This window comes from Polypterus senegalus, chromosome 6 (genome assembly GCF_016835505.1).
Source record: "Polypterus senegalus isolate Bchr_013 chromosome 6, ASM1683550v1, whole genome shotgun sequence".
NCBI classification, from domain to species: Eukaryota; Metazoa; Chordata; class Cladistia; order Polypteriformes; family Polypteridae; genus Polypterus; species Polypterus senegalus.
In genome coordinates this window covers 47,150,312-47,164,938 of record NC_053159.1, presented here as the reverse complement: position 1 = coordinate 47,164,938, position 14,627 = coordinate 47,150,312, and the positions used below count along the sequence as shown (strand labels likewise).

At 41.2% G+C, this 14,627-nt stretch overlaps 1 protein-coding gene across 1 annotated transcript in view; it reads right to left on the bottom strand.

Moving 5' to 3' along the window:
- The window catches only part of glb1l (galactosidase, beta 1-like), a 197,806-nt gene that overhangs the window by 32,414 nt on the left and 150,765 nt on the right, over nt 1-14,627 (bottom strand). The window contains exon 13 of the mRNA XM_039755971.1: nt 3,842-3,955. Coding sequence (XP_039611905.1) covers nt 3,842-3,955 — 114 coding nt within the window. The remainder of the gene's footprint in view (nt 1-3,841; nt 3,956-14,627) is intronic.

Genomic DNA, 14,627 nt, shown 5'->3' with positions numbered 1-14,627 from the left:
ACCAAGCTGTGCACCGAGCTTACTCTTGAGCATGCAATGTACAGTTGGCCATGTGAACAGTAATCTTGTTTCAAATCTCACAGCTTGGATTGCTGCTGTCATAATCGGTTTGAGTTTCATGGTTCGTTTCAATTATGACAGTATTTGTAAGACTTGTGTTGAAGAGACATTCGGCATCTGTCAAGCGTTGTAAGTATACAACCGGTTTCATCGATAACTTCACATCCAGCTTTTGAGACTTTAAACATTCATAAACATCAAAGTGACCACTACTGAAATCATCACCTGTGAATCTAAGATGTTTAAGAGGCATTGGCGGTTGTCGAAAGGTGTAAAATATTTGGCCATTTCGGTACACTTGAAAGCAACAACCGAACAATTCAGCGGCAGCCATCAACTCACATGCAGATCCATAGGTGAAGGACTTAAGTATTTCACTCTTATAGTGCTCCTGTGTAGTATAATTATCTCCTGTACCGTCATCAGTCCACACCTTGAACCTGTCCCAGTCATTCAATACATAAGACACAAAGTTCCTCCGGATATCAAGAGTGAGCCTGATATGGCCGTGCAATATGTAACAAAGGGAATGGAAAGGGTAGGTGCCATCTCTGGGCATGGAAACCACTCAGTAAGTGACAGTTCCTTGATCGATGGTGATCACCTCGATAGACATGTTAATGGGGGTACAGTTGGAATGATAAAGGAAATGTGTACCTGAACAATGTAAAATGAGTCTAAAATACCTACACAATAACTATAATCGTAATAAATGAACAATAAAACAGCGGAGAAGCCTTTGGATTAAATAAAAAGGCTGTAGTTATCAGCAGGGAGATGTGAATCCCGTGGCGAAGCAAGGAAGGGAATGTAGAGACTGGAGTGACGGACGGCCTTATATAGGCAGGCAGCCAACAACATGGCGTTGGGATGGGGGACCCAACGGCGCTTCACACAGTGACCGAGCTACAGGCTATGGACGTATTTATGGTGTAAATGTTCAACATGGTGTACGTTGTCGACCGTTATGACCGTTATGTGTTGAATTTCGAAATGAAACCTGCTTAACCTTTGTAAGTAAGCTGTAAGGAATGAGCCTGCCAAATTTCAGCCTTCTACCTACACGGGAAGTCGGAGAATTAGTGATGAGTGAGTGAGTCAGTGAGGGCTTTGCCTTTTATTAGTATAGATATATGTGACAACTCTACGCGGGCGTGCCAGCCACCCACTCTGACACAAACAGACACCAGAAGCACACTTACAAAAGCTCACACTTTTTATTTTCTTTTTAGCACAAAGCACAAATTGCTCCAATCACCACAATAGCTCAATCCCTTCTTTTTCTCTTTCTTTTCCTTTTCTCTTCTGCCGCCTATACTCCTCCCTTTGCAAGCTCTATCCTCAACCTCCTGTCTCTGGCTCCCCCGAATAGAGTGAGGCAGCCCTTTTTATGTTTACCCGGATGTGCTCCTGGTGCTCCCTAACGATCTTCCCGCAACACTTCCTGGTGTGGCGGAAGTGCTGCATGAGCACCCTGGAGGACTCCACATGCTCCCGGATTCTCTTCCAGCAGCACTTCGTGGTGCTGCAGTCCAGGGCTCCGGGATCATTCAGGCACCCCCTGGCGGTGACCACAGGCCCCCACAGGGTTGAGCGTCCAAGCTCTGTTCTTGTTGCTCCAACATCCACCAGATGTGTATATATATATATATATATATATATATACAGTAATCCCTCGCTATATCGCGCTTCGACTTTCGCGGCTTCACTCTATCACGGATTTTATATGTAAGCATAACTAAATATATAACGCGGATTTTTCGCTGCTTCGCGGGTTCTGCGGACAATGGGTCTTTTTACTTCCTGTACATGCTTCCTCAGTTGGTTTGCCCAGTTGATTTCATACAAAGGACACTATTGGCGGATGGCCGAGAAGCTAACCAATTAGAGCACGCAGTTAAGTTCCTGTGTGCTGAATGCGGTGTTAACCAGGAAGTCTCGTCTTGCTCATTCAGCATCAACGTGTTTCGCTGTGTAAAGAGTTAACTTTTGTGCTCTTTTGTGTTTATCTTTGTGCATAGTCAAGCCCTTCATTAAGGCTCCAAAACGATCTGCTCCTGCTACTGCTTCAGGGTCTGTGCCCAAGAGCCAACGGAAGATGTTAACGATTGCCAAAAAGGTAAACGTTTTGGATTTGTTGAAGGAAGGGAAAAGCTACACCGCTGTAGGACACCATTACAGCATCAATGAGGCTACGATTCTTTTTATTTAAAAAGTAGAAAAGGAATATAAGATCTATAAGATCTACGACCGCAATGTCCTTTTAACCAGGGTGCAAAACAAGTTGTAAGTGGATGTATTAAGGCAGTAGTCTGGATGGAATCTGCTTTAGGGATTTGGATTGAAGAAGAATAACGGCGGTGCTACACAGTTGACTGAAGTGGCTCCTTTAGAAGGGCTGTAACGCTCTCCTTTGTTGTGCAGTAAAACTAAACTCATCGTTATCGGACAAGTCGTCGTGTCATTGTTGGTGAGTAACCATAATTAATTTTCTACTTACAATACTTAGTACATGTACATACGTTTAGTGTCACTGTACACACATTTTACTGTATACAATTTGTCTTGCATTGTACGTATTTATTGCTGGTGGCCTGTCTATCGTAATGGCGGTAACATATGTGATATTGGAGACACTCTATCTTTAAAATAATATTTAGGTTTTACTGTATATAAACAGTAAGGGCGGCACGGTGGCGCAATGGTAGCGCTGCTGCCTCGCATTTAGGAGACCTGGGTTCGCTTCCCGAGTCCTTCCTGCGTGGAGTTTGCATGTTCTCCCCGTGTCTGCGTGGGTTTCCTCCGGCGCTCGGTTTCCTCCCACAATCCAAAGACATGCAGGTTAGGTGGATTGGCGATTCTAAATTGGCCCTAGTGTGTGCTTGGTGTGTGGGTGTGTTTGTGTGTGTCCTGCAGTGGGTTGGCACCCTGCTCAGGATTGGTCCCTGCCTTGTGCCCTGTGTTGGCTGGGATTGGCTCCAGCGGACCCCTGTGACCCTGTATTCGGATTCAGCGGGTTAGAAAATGGATGGATGGATGTATATAAACAGTGTGTTTACATACATAATTTCAATGAATCTTACCTAATATCTAAGAGAATACAAAGGGATTATGCTGTATAACTGTGCAGGGAATATTTATGTGGGAGAGTTTCTAAGGAGTTAAAATATATAAAAATAACCATACAGACATATGGTTTCTACCTCGCGGATTTTCACCTATCGTGGGGGGGTCTGGAACGCAACCCCCGCGATCAAGGAAGGATTACTGTATTCACATTTAAAGTTTACACTATGTCCATCTAAGTCACACTTGTACCATTGTGATTACCTTAACTTTCCATTTCTTTTTAGACTATCACCATTCCACCAGACTACCTACAGTATGTATTTTAAAAATAAATCTTTGAAAATTGATGATAAATTAAGAATATGAACAATGTCCAATTTGACTTATGGGCTTTGATTTTCTCAATCCATAATTCATTACATCATTTGGTCAACCATCTTTGATTAAATAGGTTTGAAGGAAGCAGCACTTGGCAAAATGAAAATGATTAAGATGCTCACCAAAATCAGCTGATTTCATTCACTAGTTAATAGTTGCTTTTTATCATTTCTCAACAGCAGCATTTCCATTCATAAAAAAACCTTTTTGATTTTAATAGCTAGTAGACATAGAAGACAGAACAGTATTTTAGCATTGTCAGATATTCTCACATTTCCAAAACTGTAGTGCAGATAATGGAAATATAATAGTCATAACAACATATAATTCTTACCCCATTGATAAGAACGTATCCACGGTCATGAATACCATTCAGTGGTGAAATAAGGGGAGTTGGAGTTTGAAATGCCTTGGGTAGCTTTGTACGATACAGCATGTAGCCATAAGACTGTGAATAAAAAACAAAAGATAATTATTAATTTTGTTTTATATTTTAATAATGCAAAAAATGTCACAGAGAATTCATTTTGGAAAACACACTAAATGTATTTGGCATATCTGACATAATTACATGATGGCACATCCTTTGCCTTTCAATCTGTATCCAGAACAAGGCTATAGGTTTGGTAATCCAAACACAGTAAAAGGTTTAGTCAAAGATTTTTTGCTGCTAGATACTCTTTTGATCCTCTTTGCAACTGAATATGGTGTACATTAGTCAATCTATGAGAAAAAATAAAGTTTAATAAGAATTTACAGTGCAAATTATAAGTGTGGCCATTCCTTTTGAAAGTATCCTCAAAGAATTTCCACCATTCCATATCCATAATATAAAAGCACATTTCTGCCCATCGGCCTACTGTAAGGCTATAGATGTGTTTCTAATTGCCAAAGATAATGTGTAGGTTCAAATAGTGCACACCCTGCAGAATGTACCTATAATTGACTGGAAGAAAATAAACAGATTTTAATAAAATCTTATTCAGCTTTGAATAGCTAAACAACACCACATGTTTAGTTCCATAGTTTTTGTGATTGTTCCCTGAGCAATGACAAATTAATGTAAAAGTAAAGCTACCTTTAAATACAGAACTGGATAAGCACTGCATCACAATTATTTTTAGTATTTACAAATGCACAGAGAGATAGGAAACAAAATAGGTGCTTCCATACTGCTAGCCCTGTGTTCATTCACTAGCAGTTATCAAAGGTATCCTAACAGGGGAAGCATAAGCATGCTCAGGTGTGAGAATTACTAGTAGTAATGAAAAATTCAAAAATATCCTAAAGCTGCTGAAATGCCCTGTTTTCAAAACTCTTTGACGCCTTCAACAAAGTAAGTCTTTGGGTCATCTTTCACCCTTTCTGAAATATTTCTCTGTCTGTTAGCCTTCCTAATATTCTTTTTAAACTTTGCTCTCATGCTGTCATATGCCCTGCGATCAGTGCTAGTGTTACTTGTTTTATATGCTATATACAGCTGCTTCTAAATTGTGGAAAAAACTTGTCCAGAATTACATTTATTTATTTATTTTTATTTATTTATTTTTTTTATTAATTTTATTGCAATCCATACAAATCAATCAAGTTTTTACAAAAAGAAAAATTGAGTTAAGGACAGATCGATTCCCAGCCCTGAGAGAGAGAGCAAGCCAAACGGCGTGAAATTTAAGGCTTATAAACATACCTAAATTAATAAATTCTCTGTGCTTTATGAGCTTATTTTAAAATATTACTGATTAGATCCTGCCATGTTTTGAAAAAAGTCTGTACAGATCCTCTGAGTATTTGATTTTTTCCAATTTCAAATAGTATAACACATCAGTTTCCCACTGACTTAAAAGAAGAGAGTTTGGGTTCTTCCAGTTAATCAGAATAAGTCTGTGTGCCAAAAGTGTAGTGAATGCAATCACAATTTGTTTGTCTTTCTCCACTTTAAACCCCTCTGGAAGAACCCCAAACACACCTGTTAATGGGTTAGGAGGGATTGTGAGTCCAAGGCTGTCTGAAAGGTAATTAAACATTTTTGTCCAGAATAATGTTAATTTGGTGCAGGCCCAGAACATGTGACCCAGTGAGGCTGGGACTAGGTTGCAGCGTTCGCAGGTTGGATCATGCCCTGGTAACATTTTGGAGAGTTTTAGTCGAGACAGATGTGCTCGATATATAATTTTGAGTTGTATAATTGTATACTCCTTTTCTGATATATTAATTGAGAGATCTTTTTCCCAGTGTCCTCTTGGACCTTTGAAACGGAGGGATTGTAAAATGATTTTATATATTGTAGAGATGGTGTCTAAGTCCTTGAGATTGAGCAATATTTTTTCCAGCATGGATGAGGGTGCAAGATGAGGAAAATCTGGAAAGTTATGCTTAACAAAGTTCCTGATTTGAAGATAGTGAAAGAAATGTGTAGCTGGAATGTTAAATTTGGAATGTAATTGTTCATAGGATGAAAAGACGTTGTCTATATAAAGATCTCTAAGCAACAACAACAACATTTATTTATATAGCACATTTTCATACAAAAAATGTAGCTCAAAGTGCTTTACAAAATGGAGAATAGAAAAATAGAAGACACAGTAAAAAATAAAAATAAGTCAACATTAATTAACATAAAATAAGTAAGGTCCGATGGCCAGGGTGGACATAAAAAACAAAACAAAAAAAAAAACTCCAGACGGCTGGAGAAAAAAAATAAAATCTGTAGGGATTCCAGACCATGAGACCGCCCAGTCCCCTCAAAGCAAGTTAATTCCAAATTTTTTCCAGCTATTAAAAACTGCATATGTTTGCGAAGGTTGAAAGAGGTGGTTCTCTTGCAGAGGTGCCACAGATAGAAGCTTCTCCGTCTTAAAATGCTTTCTACATTGGTTCCAGATTCTAAGTGAGTGGAGCACAATTGGGTTATTTGTATATTGCCGATAACGTGTGTTTATTGGAGCACAGAGCAAGGAATACAAAAAAGCACTGCCGGGTTTTACTTCTATTGAGGTCCATGCCTGTGTATGTTCTTCTATTTGTGTCCAGGTTCTTATTGCCTGTATATTTGCTGCCCAGTAATAAAACTGGAAGTTAGGTAGAGCCATGCCGCCTTCTGCCTTTTGTCTTTGTAGGGTCGCTCTTTAGATGCGTGGATGTTTTGAATTCCAAATAAATGAAGTTATTTTTGAATCTAATTGCCTAAAGAATGATTTATTAATGTATATTGGATGTTTTGAAATAAAAAAAGGAGCTTAGGAAGAATATTCATCTTAACAGTGTTAATTCTTCCAGCTAGTGTGAGATGAAGGGTTGACCATCTATGCAAGTCTTGTTTAATTTTTTCCATGCAGAGGCAAATTTTGTTGATAAAGAGCTTTATGTTTACTTGTGATGTTTACCCCAGGTATTTAAACTGTTCTGCAATGATAAAAGGTAGGGTATCTAATCTAATATTATATGCTTGAGAATTCACTGGAAAGAGTACACTTTTATTCAGATTAATTCTGAGACCAGAGATCTTTTGCAATTCTGTGAGTGCTGCTAAGACTGCAGGCATAGAATTTTCTGTGTCCGATATATACAGTACCATCATCTGCATATAATGAGATTTTCTGTTCCAGTCCTTCTCTGCTAATCCCCTTTATCTGATCAGTATTTCGACAATGTATTGCCAGTGGTTCAATGGCAATTGCAAACAGCAGCGGTGACAAGGGCATCCTTGTCTAGTGCCACGTTCTAGTTTAAAGTAGTCTGAGCAAATGTTGTTGATGCAAACTGAAGCTTCTGGGTTAGTATACAGTAATTTAATCCATGCACAAATGTTCGGGCCAAACCCAAACTTCTCCAATGTAGTAAAAGGTATTTCCATTCAATCATGTCGAATGCTTTTCTGCATCCAATGATAATAATATTTCTGGGGTGTTTGATTTAGTTGGTGAGTATATTACATTAAACAGGCGTCGAAGATTTGAAGATAAGTGTCGGCCCCTAATAAATCCAGTTTGGTCTTGTGATATTACGAGGGAGCACTTTCTCCATCCTTCTAGCTATGATTTTAGAGAGTATTTTAACGTGTTATTCAGAAGTGAAATTGGTCTGTATGATGCACATTGTAATAAGTCCTTATTTTGTTTTGGAAAACAGTGATTAGTGCTTGGCGAAAGGTTTGTGGAAGAGATTGGTTATCTCTGGCTTCTGTAAATGTTGCTAATAGGAGGGAGCTAGCTGAGCGGAGAATTTCTTGTAAAATTCTGCAGGGTAGCCATCAGGGCCTGCTGCTTTCCACCTTGGAGTGACTTTATAGCATCTAGTAATTCTGATAATGCCAGAGGTTTATCAAGTTCCTCCACACTAAAAGTGTCTATTTGTGGTATCTGTAATGTATCCAGAAATGCATTAGTTTGTGTATTGTCTTCTTTAAACTCAGTAGTATATAGGGATTTATAGTAGTCTCTGAAAGTGTGCATTATATTTTTGTGTTCGATGATTTTATCTCCGTTTGTTGGTGATTACGAGATTGCGTTGCACTTCTTGCTTGTGAATTTGTTGAGCTAAAAGCTTATTAGCTTTCTCTCCATGTTCATAGTAATGATGTCTGGATTTGTAAATTAGTTGTTCAGTTTCTTTAGTTGTCAAGAGGTTTAATTCTGAATGTAGAGCCTGCCTTCCTATGTAGAGTCTCGCTTGGTAGTCTGGCATGTTCTTCATCTATTTTAGTAATTTCTTTTTATCTCTGCTACTTTCTTGGCTTCGATTTATTTCTGTGGGAAAGATATGAGATAATCTGTCCTCTTAAGAAGGCCTTAAGAGTTTCCCAGAGTATTCCTGCAGAGATCTCGGGGATGTATTTGTCTCTAGAAAGAATTTGATTTGTTTGGATATAAATTCACACAATTCTCGTCAGCTAATAGAAGCGGGTTGAGGCCATCTGCGGGTGAGTGTATGGGGCTTAGTAATTTTAGCTCCAAGATCATAGGTGCATGGTCAGAAATAACAATAGCATCGTATTTGCAAGATTTAATCTTAGGCAAGAAGTTATTGTCTATAAAGAAGTAATCGATCCTTGAGTAGCAATGATGTACTGGTGAGTAGAAAGAATATGTTCTTGAGTTTGGGTTTAAAACCTCCAGGGTCTGATAAGTTGTGATCAGTTATAAACTTTGTAATTATCTTTGCGTGTTAGATGCGTTCCCCTGTGGAGGAAGTCCTATCTAAAAGTGGATTTAGAACACAATTAAAGTCCCCAGCCATTATAACTTTATGAGTGTTCAGATTGGGAATGGATGCAAATAAATTTTGTATAAATTCCTTATCATCAACATTAGGTGCATAAACATTTATCAAAATCATTTTACAGTTAGATAAGTCTCCCATGACCATTACATATCTCCCTTCAGGATCCAATACTACATCTGATGCTACAAATGGTACTGTTCTATGTATGAGAATTCCCACACCTCTAGTTTTCTTTGTAAAACTAGAATGGAACATTTGGCCAGTCCAGTCTTTTGGCAGCCGGAACTGATCCTTGCTTAGTAAGTGGGTTCCTGTAAAAATACTATTTTAGCATTTAGACCTGTTAGGTGAGAGAGTACTTTCTTTCTCTTTAATTCGTGATTCAGGCCTTTAACATTCCAGCTCAGGAAGTTAACTGTCCCATCATGGAGACACTGATTCTGAGTTTTTGATGTCATTTTATAGTCTTAACTGGAAGTGAGACAGCTTGGTCTTAATTTCCTATTTCCCTAGAGTTGTTGCCATGCAGCTTATTATTACGTTGGTAGTTATAATTATAAAGATTAGAGGATAGATTAGGTATAGATCAAGCCTGCTCTCTTTCTCTCCCCTTAACCCCCACCCTCCCTTTTGCCTCCCAAGTGAGGCTAAAACCCACTTCACACAGTCCCAGTCCTCTGACATACCCAGAGACAGAGCACGTCCAAAGCAAAACAAGCCCCCACGCAATGGCATTTTAGGGTTAAAAGATAAAGATATCTATTACCAATATAGTCTAAAAAAAAAAATTGTGCACTTAAAATATATATATAGTCTTCAGCAATCTTAGTGCATTAAGATAATACACCCAGATAATAAACCCGGGGGATGGTGTTAAAAATGTGTCCAGAATAAGCATAATAAGTCTTAATGCAATAATAGCAATAACAATAAACCAAGGGTATGATGTTGAACAGTCTCGTTTAGGGTAGAGATGAAATAATTAGCTAATAAAAAAAAAGAAAAGAAAAAGTAATTAAGCACAATAAAACATAAACATTTAGCGCCCTAGTAATACTAAGTAATAATGAGAATATATGATGATAAAAACCCGTATTTTAAACAAATAGATCACACAGTAGATTATAAATCCTTGCTATATCATTGATGGCCATGACTCACTATTATGTATCAGAATAGTCCCGGGATCAGCTTTCTTAATTCCTTTTCTGCTTATTCCTTACTAGTGAAGACATAGAATTGACCCTGCAATTCCACTTTCAGTTTGGCCGGATACAAGAGGCTGTATTTGACGTTGGCTTGCTGTAACCACTGTTTAATGTTTTAGAAGGCTGCGCGTTTAGTAGCTGTTGCTGGAGAGAAGTCAGGGAAGATACGAATGTGGTTATTTTCATATATAATATCTTGCTTGTTTCTGAGGAGTACCATCACCTCTAGCTTAAATAATAATCTTTCAAAACGAATAATAAAAGATCTGGGTCTAATAGTGTTTGATCCACGTACGTGGTAAGCCGCTGCTATCTCAGATTCTGCTTTAAAGTCGTCCCCGATTATTTTAGAAAAAAGTTACATTTAAAACACTTTAAAACCATCTTCCATATTTCCTTGACTGTCTCTACATCCATCCATTATCCAGCCCACTATATCCTAACTACTGGGTGATGGGGGGTCTGCTGGAGCCAATCACAGCCAACACAGGGCACAAGGCAGGAAACAAACTCTGAGCAGGGTGCCAACCCACTGCAGGGCACACATACACACTAGGGACAATTTAGGATTGCCAATCCACCTAACCTACATGTCTTTGGACTGTGGGAGGAAGCCCACCCAGACACAGGGAGAACATGCAAACTCCACACAGGGAGGACCTGGGAAGCGAACCCAGGTCTCGTAACTGTGAGGCAGCAGAACTACCACTGCACCACCGTGCCACCCGTCTGTCTCTAAATGTAAAAGCTTATTCTAATTTACCTTATTGTACTAAGGTTTGCCTCATCTGTTCAAAGTTTGTCTTACAAATTTTTGTTTAAGAATTTGCACTCTCCTAAAATACTATGAAATCTAATACACAGTATTACAGTCACTAGATCCTCATAGTCACCTTTGCTTCTCCAATTCTTTCTAGATAATTACAGAATACTGTATTTAAAAAACAATCACTGATTACATCCAGAAACTCCCATTCTTTTGCTCCAGTTTGTAAGGCTAGCCCTGTTAATAATGAAAAAATTAAAGCTCCCCTATGACTAGATAGATAGATAGATAGATAGATAGATAAATACTTTATTAATCCCAAAGACTATAGTATCTCTTTCTAAACTTGACTTCTTAATATTATTAAAAACATTTAAAATTAAATTATTGTCTGCATTATAGCATCTACAATACACTTCTAATATGAGATCTCAATCCCAAATTCTGTGTAGTCGAATCCAAACATCCTCACTAAGATGTGGTACACCATTTAACTGAAGAAGTCTTGCATTTAAATTCTCTTTTATATAAATGGTGACTCCCCCACAATTTCTGTTTTGCATGTCTTACCTTAATAATGTGTTCCCATTTATGATCTACTTCTGCTCTCTACTTAGCCAGGTATATTATATACAGTATATATATATACTAGCAGAATACCCGCGCTTCGCAGCGGAGAAGTAGTGTGTTAAAGAAGTTATGAAAAAGAAAAGCAAACATTTTAAAAATAACGTAAGATGATTGTTAATGTAATTGTTTTGTCATTGATATGGGTGTTGTTGTCATATCTATCTATTTATATATATATATATATATATATTTATATATATATATATCTGTATATATATATATATATATATATATATATATATATATATATATATATATATATCAAAATACCTGCGATTGGCAGCAGAGAAGTAAAAGAAAAGGAAACATTTTAATAATAACGTAACATGATTGACAATGTAATTGTTTTGTCATTGTCATGAGTGTTGCTGGCATATATATATATATATATATATATATATACACACAGTTATATATATATACATTGTAAAACACGCAACAGGAGACAGCACAAAGTTTTGGGGTTCGCCAGCCCCGTATATTGTACAGAAAATAATAGAGTTTTGTCTCGTTATACAGTCAAAAATCAACATTCATAACTGCTTCGGCGTCGCGGCCATTTTATTGGGGAGGAGCCGGAAGTGGAGGATGCTGGGGCGGACCGTGAGGGTGGCTGGGAAGGGTGGCGTCAGGGCAAGATGGCGGAGGAAGGGCGGAAGTGCCGCACTGCGGTCAAAACCCGGCTATGAGGGAGGGAGGTCTTTTTTCCTATGAGGAAGCAGAGAGAGAAAGTTAGTACCCCACCATTCCCTGCCGGCGAACACATTCCCAGGTGCGGTCGAATCAGTCCGCGGTTTCCTACTCGGCGTCGCGTGACACGATCCCCCTTAGCCCAAGACCGTCAGGTGGGCGGACCTAACCGAGAGGTCGTGAACACGAGAGGGCATCGGCATTGGCCTGAAGGGTGCCCCGGCGATAAGCGACAGTGAACTTATATTGTTGCAAGTCCAGAAACCACCTGGTGACCCGCGGGTTCGTCTCTTTATGTAGGGACATCCACTGAAGTGCAGCGTGATCGGTCACCAGAGCGAACTCGCGGCCCAACAGGTAGTAGCGGAGATGGGTCACCGCCCACTTAATGGCCAAGGCTTCCCTCTCCACTGCCGCGTACCGAGTCTCGCGGTCCATCAGTTTCGGCTTAAGTACATCACGGGGTGCTCGACACCGTCGACGCTTTGGCTTAACACGGCGCCCAGGCCTGTATCTGAAGCGTCGGTCTGGAGAATAAACGGGAGCCCAAAATCGGGCGACCGTAATACAGGTGCCGACGTCAGGGCCTTCTTTAGGTCAGAGAATGCTCGTTCCGCCTTGTCGGTCCACACCACATTTAGGGGAGCGCCCTTTTTGTCAGATTAGTCAAGGGTGCTGCCCTTTCGGAGAAGCGGGGAACAAACCGGCGGTAGTCCCCCGCTAGCCCCAAGAAAGCCTGCACCTGCCTCTTGGTACTCGGACGGGGCCATTCTAGGATGTCTTTAACTTTTGAGCACTGCGGTCGCACCTGTCCCCGTCCTACTAGGTAGCCTAAATACTTGGCCTCCTTTAAGCCAAAATAACACTTCCGGGGTTATCACGGAGGCCGGCTTTAGCTAGTGTTGGAGGACGCTGCGACCTGCAGTAGATGCTCCTCCCAGGTGCGGAATAGATGACCACGTCATCCAGGTAGCACACTATAGGACTGGTGGGGCTTTAGCACTCTGTCTACCAGGCGCTGGAAAGTCGCTGGGGCCCGTGTAGCCCAAATGGGAGAACCTTGTACTGCCAGTGCCCGCTAGGTGCTAAAGGCTGTTTTCTCTTTAGCGGATGCCGTTAAGGAATTTGCCAATACCCTTTTGTCATATCAAGAGTAGTCAAGTAGCGTGCGTACCCAGGCTCAAGGAGGTCGTCAATACGGGGCATCGGGTAGGCATCGAACTTGGAGACCTGATTCAGACGCCGGAAGTCGTTGCAGAACCTCCAGGAGCCGTCCGGCTTGGAGACGAGGACGATAGGGCTGGACCAGGGACTATGGCTTTCTTCAATTATGTCCATGTCCAACATTCGTTGTACCTCCAGTTCCACCTCTCTTGGCGTTTTGCCTCCGGGAGTCTATAGGGTCTCTCCCGGATGATCACCCCGGGGTCCGTGACGATGTCATGGGCAATCAGCGAGGTCCGGCCAGGTGACTCGCTCACCACTTCGGGAATGGCACGGAGGGCTTGAGTCAGTTCCTGCCGCTGCCTGGGGTTTAGCTCTTCGCCGAGGTTAAGAGAGGTTGTGCTCGTGAAAAGGGAGAGTGACCTATGGGAGGTAGGAAGCTCCTTCCGGTCTTTCCAAGGTTTTAACAAATTAATGTGATAGATCCTCTCGCTCGGTCGACGATTGGGTTGTTTTACCAAATAGTCGACGAGCCCTTTTCTTTCCTTAACCTCGTAAGGCCCTTGCCAGTGGCGAGCAACTTGGAGTGGGAGGTGGGAGCGAGCACCATAACTCGGTCCCCCGGGCGGAACTCCCTGAGGGCGGAGTTGCGGTTGTAGCACCGGGCCTGCGCTGCCTGCGCACGAGTCACGTGTTCCTTTAGAAGGGGTCCAATTTTAGTGAGTCGATCGCGCAGTTGCGCTACGTACTCTAATATGTTGGAGGAGGGAAGGTGCCCAGCCTCCCAGCCCTCTTTTAGTATGTCGAGAATTCCTCGGGGTTGTCGCCCATACAATAATTCAAAGGGGGAGAAGCCCGTAGAGGCCTGAGGTACCTCCCGGTAAGCAAAAAGCACAAGTGGGAGGAGCTGATCCCAGTTCCTACCGTCCGCGCTGACTACCGACCGACCTTGCGGAGCATCTGCTTAAGCGTCTGGTTAAATCGCTCGACCAGCCCGTCAGTCTGCGGGTGATAGACAGACGCTTTCAGGTGCTTTATTTTCAGTAATTTGGCTACTTCCTGAGCATTATCCGAGTAAAGGGCGTACCCTGGTCCGTGAGGACTTCTTTGGGAATACCGACCCTGGAAAATAAGTTTAACCAATTCCCGTGCGATGCTCTTAGTATTAGCGGAGCGCAGGGGACCCGCCTCTGGGTACCGAATGGCATAATCCACCATGACAAGTATGTATTTATAGCCACGGGATGAGGGCTCCAGGGGCCCCACTAGGTCGACCCTATTCTTTCAAAGGGACATCAATCAGGGGTATGGGAACTAAAGGAGCACGGTCCCTCCTAGGAATCTGGTGTATCTGACACTCCGGACAGGACTGGCAGAAGCGCGGACCTCCTCATTAATTCCCGGCCAATAAAAGCGGGCTTAATTCTCTCCAGCGTTTTCGG